We start from the raw sequence: 5000 nt of genomic DNA, 5'->3' as shown, positions 1-5000 counted from the left end.
TCTGTTTGTTTGTTTGTCACCAGCAAAACTAAAAAATGTGCAGATGAATATTGATGAAAATTTCAGGATATGATAGAAATTGGCTAACTTAGAACTGATTAGATTTTTACCGTGATCCGGTTCTAGAATTTTTATGATACTGTACAGTAGATTCATTCAAGGTCAGCATGTGAAAGAGAGAAAGTTTGGACCGTAGATTTGAGTCAAATGTTGACAGTTTCCATTGGCGAAGGATCGTCTGAAATCTCTGATTGCTCTTTTCACTTGTTATATTTAATTCTTCACGTAATCTTTTTGAACTTTGCTCTTCTTGCGGTGGAAGTTTACGATGTTAGGAAAATGTTTTTCATTCATTATCTAGCTGATAACTTTTGATGTAAGATCTCTTATCCCTATTGATTATATATTTTTATATTCCATTTGATCATTAGCGTATTTTAGATAAATATTACGGTTATTTTGAATTTGTTATACTTTTATACTTTACTATTTTATATACCATCAAACACTTGACTCATATTTGTTATTCTTTCCACTGAGATGAGAATATCCTTACTGTTTAAAGGCCTCATTGTTAAATATGTATTTATCTACAGTATTTTTGTCATGCTGATTAGGCGAGGGAGAAGGACTGTACTTCCTTTCTCTTCCCTAAAGAATGTCTCTACTTCCCTTTTCTTCTCATCCCTGAAGAATGTTTCTACTTCCCTGTACTTCCCTTCTATTCCCCCGAAGAATGCCTTTACTTACATTTTCTTCCCTGAAAACTCCCTCTACTTTCCTTCTCTTCCCCGAAGACTGCCTCTACCTCCCTTCCCTTCCCATTCCTAAAGAATGCTTTTACTTCTCTTCCCTGAAGGATGCCTCTACTTCCCTTCCTTTCCCATCCCTGAAGGGTACATCTACTTCCCTTCCATTCCTTTCCCTTCCCGTCCTTGAAGAATGCCTCTACTTCTCTTCCCTGAAGGATGCTTCCCCTTCCTTTTCCTTCCCTTCTCATGCCTGAAGACTCCCTTTACTTCTCATCACTGAAGAATGCCACTACTTCCCTTCCCTTCCCATCCCTGAAGAATGCCTCTACTTCCTTCCCTTCCCTTCCCTTCTTATCTCTGAAGAATGGCTCTACTTCCCTTCCCTTCTCATCCCTGAAGAATGTCTGTACTTCCCTTTCCTTCCCTTCTCATCCCTGAAGAATGTCTGTACTTCCCTTCCCTTTCCTTCTCATCCCTGAAGAATGCCTCTACTTCCCTTCCCTTTCCTTCTCATCCCTGAAGAATGCCTCTACTTCCCTTCCCTTTCCTTCTCATCCCTGAAGAATGCCTCTACTTCCCTTCCCTTTCCTTCTCATCCCTGAAGAATGTCTCAACTTCCCTTCCCTAGTCTTCTCTTCCTTATCCTGCTCCGCCGAGCATCTTAACTGAAAGCGCAGCAGCAGCATCATGTGATGCAATATAAGCTGAGGCTTCAAGTATGGGGCCCCAATTACGGCCTCTGAAGTGTCTCCCCCTTCGAGTAGGCCATTAAGTCCGAGTGGGGGGTTGGGCCTTTTAACTTGCCAGAAGGAGATCATTGTGTCTCCAGGGAATAATAAAATTGAAGGAAAAGAGCGCCGAGAGTAGTTAAAGTAGTTTGCGGGGGGTTGGGGGGTGACTTGCGTGCAGAGAGGGTCAGTATACTCGACTTGATCCGGTTATACTTTATATCTTGGATTATTAATGTTTCAGTGACGATCTCTCTCTCTCTCTCTCTCTCTTTCGTTGAATCACAGGTTTAGATTGAGAATCCAGTTTTATCCATGGTATTAGTCAATGTGAGTTAAATGTCTTTGTATCTTCTTTCCAGATTCAAAAGAAGAGGCGAGTGGTTGCCAAGGTTCGCTGCAAGAACGTCAAAAACGAGTGTCCCAAGCTGGAATGCACGAACGCCGTCATTTTACCCGGCGCCTGTTGTAAGACGTGCGTCATGTCGACTCCAGCCGTTCTGCTGCCTAGTAAGTCATTACTCGAGCAGTTTTTTTTTTTTTTTTTTTTAATAATATCTTCTATTTTGAAATATTAATTTTTGGGAGGACTCTTAAGCAGTGGGCTGTAGTCAAATTCATTCTGGTGAGTCATTATGCCAATTTTCTAAATCTGGATGAAAACTAGGAAACTCGTCCAGCTGTTTACATTCCACAGTTAAAAATAAGGTTTATGCTTTCACATACGTAAACAATGATATTCTAAGGATTGCGGTGGCCTGTTGGTAACGTCCTTGTCTGGTGTCGCCAGACTGAGGTTCGAGTTCCACTCAAACTAGTCATAATTCCTTTGGTCGCTGCAACCTCACCAAGCTTGTGAGCTAAGGTTTAGGGGTTTGGGGGAGCCTACAAACCTATCTGCTAAGTCATCAGCAGCCATTACCTGGCCTTCCCTGGTCCTAGCTTGGGAGAAGAAGGGCTTGGGCACCGTTCATATGTATATATATATATATATATATATATATATATATATATATATATATATATATATATATATATATATATATATATATATATATGGTCAGTCTCTAGGGCATTGTCCTGCTTGCTAGGATAATGTTACCATCCCTTGCTTCTGCCATTCATGAGCGGCCTTTAAACCTTTAAAAAGTAAAATTTTTAAGCTGATTATTGACCTATAGGCTAGGAATATTCATATTTATTTATAATTATCTTACATACATGTTTTTTATGTGAAAAAATATGTTCTGTATTTTGATTGTTTAGTAAAATGATGAAGACTCTTTCGTCGTTTGCAACAAGTAAAACCCTACAATGCCTATAGAACTGGTTTACACAGAAACATATACATACATATATATATATATATATATATATATATATATATATATATATATATATATATACATGCACACACACACACATATATATATATATATATATATATATATATATATATATACACACACAACTATATATATATACATTATATATATATATGTGAGTATATATATATATATATATATATATATATATATATATATATATATATATATATATACACACAAACATATACATACATATATATATATATATATATATATATATATATATATATATACATACATACATACATATATATGTGTGTGTATATATGTATATATATATATATATATATATATATATATATATATATATATATATATATATATATATGTGTGTGTGTGTGTGTGTGTGTGTGTGTAGAAATCACGAAAGCTGACAAGTGATGAATATAAAATATATTATAGCCACAGAAGGAAAAATGAAAAGACTTGATTAGAGCTAGTACTTTCGTCCATTAGGGACATCGACAGTCTCTCTTGGTGTCCCTAGTGGACGAAAGTACTAACTCCAATCAAGTCTTTTAATTTTTCCTTCCGTGGCTATAATACATATATACATGTGTGTGTGTGTATATATATATGTATATATATATATATATATATATATATATATATATATATATATATATATATATATATATATATATATATATATATATATATATATATATATATATATATATATATATATATAATTCATGAGCCTTTATTGTTGTAGTAGCCTTGAAAACACAGGTGTTTGCATCTTAAACAGTCTTCGGGCTGGGACACGAAAATTTTATCGCCTCGCTAATCCAGAATACTTTGTAAAGCTAAGAAAATGCTCTAAAATATTGAGTAGAGCAGGATTCAGCCTCCTTAACTGCTAACAGTCACCGTGTTTAGACAGAGAAGACATGGACGGAGTTGATGGGCGGGTTATCTTGACACGTGACAGTCAGTTTATGTGAAGTGCTGTCGAATTTTTAACAAGGATTGTCTTCCCTTTTTTTTCGTAATATTTATTTTTATGTCCTGTGCGCCTACGCTGTTGGAGGGAGTATAGTAATAATCGCACTACAAGACAGGCTAATTGGTGAGATCAAATTATTTGCATATATAATTTAACCAATTGAATTAGCAGAATATGATAAGAAGCAGCCACACGGCTTATTTTGTTCGCCTTGATTGATTACGGAGCCATAATGACGCCTTGTTGCATTTGTTGGTGTCATCCTGTATCAGATTAATGTTTTTTTTTTCTTTTCCAAGAGGAAAAAAAAGCTGATTCTTGGTAAACTTGTGCCTTTAATTTTTGTATTTTGCTGCGGATCGCTAGCTAAGGACACCCTTTTTTTATTATAGTTTAATTTTGTTTCCTAATGTATGCCATTAGGATTTTTTCTTGTACATAATGTTGACGTTGTATTCTTCATCGTTTAGGTAGACAGAGATCTTGATGTTTCCTTTATAAAAGATATTTAGTTATAATATATTCTTCCAAGGCAAAATTATTATATTTCAAAACAAGACGCATTTACACTGATGATCCTCAGGTTCAATATTAAACAAACTTTTATTTTAGCGTTCTGTTCCTCTTGACGTAGTGTACATTTTAAAATCAGCGTTAAGGGTAATTGGGCATTTTTTTTTATTAAAATGTCTTTAATTGGTTGCATTATACAAAATCACAAATGTTGTGGTCTTATTTAACAAACCTCCGACCAAGGCTAAGCAATCCTTACCACCTTCACAAGGCCTCTCCTCCCCCCTCCACCTTACCTAGATAATCCTCAAAATCTATTTCCTTGTTACCATTAACGAGACCCGCCTTCGCTAACACAGTCAAAACCCAAGAAAACTGATAAACGAGAAACTACAACTAAGTGAATAGAGGCGAAGACGGATCAAGATTTTTCAGCTGGTTTAAATCATTCTTTCCAATCTTAGATACAATAAGATTGTTCTCACTATAATATATATATATATATATATATATATATATATATATATATATATATATATATATATATATATATATATATATATATATATATATATATATATATATATATATATATTCAAATGTATCCTTGTTCTGTTTATGCGAGTATGATTTAAGCAAAAAGGCATTCTTGGTATTCGAAGAAAAAAAA

At 34.5% G+C, this 5000-nt stretch overlaps 1 protein-coding gene across 2 annotated transcripts in view; it reads left to right on the top strand.

Moving 5' to 3' along the window:
* sog (short gastrulation) overlaps window positions 1-5000 on the top strand; it is a 41711-nt gene that overhangs the window by 15710 nt on the left and 21001 nt on the right. For both annotated transcript variants that reach the window (XM_068345190.1, XM_068345189.1), the window contains exon 2: window positions 1843-1990. In XM_068345190.1, the coding sequence (XP_068201291.1) occupies window positions 1843-1990 (148 nt within the window). The remainder of the gene's footprint in view (window positions 1-1842; window positions 1991-5000) is intronic.

Source organism: Palaemon carinicauda, chromosome 21, assembly GCF_036898095.1.
Source record: "Palaemon carinicauda isolate YSFRI2023 chromosome 21, ASM3689809v2, whole genome shotgun sequence".
NCBI classification, from domain to species: Eukaryota; Metazoa; Arthropoda; class Malacostraca; order Decapoda; family Palaemonidae; genus Palaemon; species Palaemon carinicauda.
Note: the sequence above shows the minus strand (reverse complement) of the source record. Positions and strands in the feature narration are given on the sequence as shown.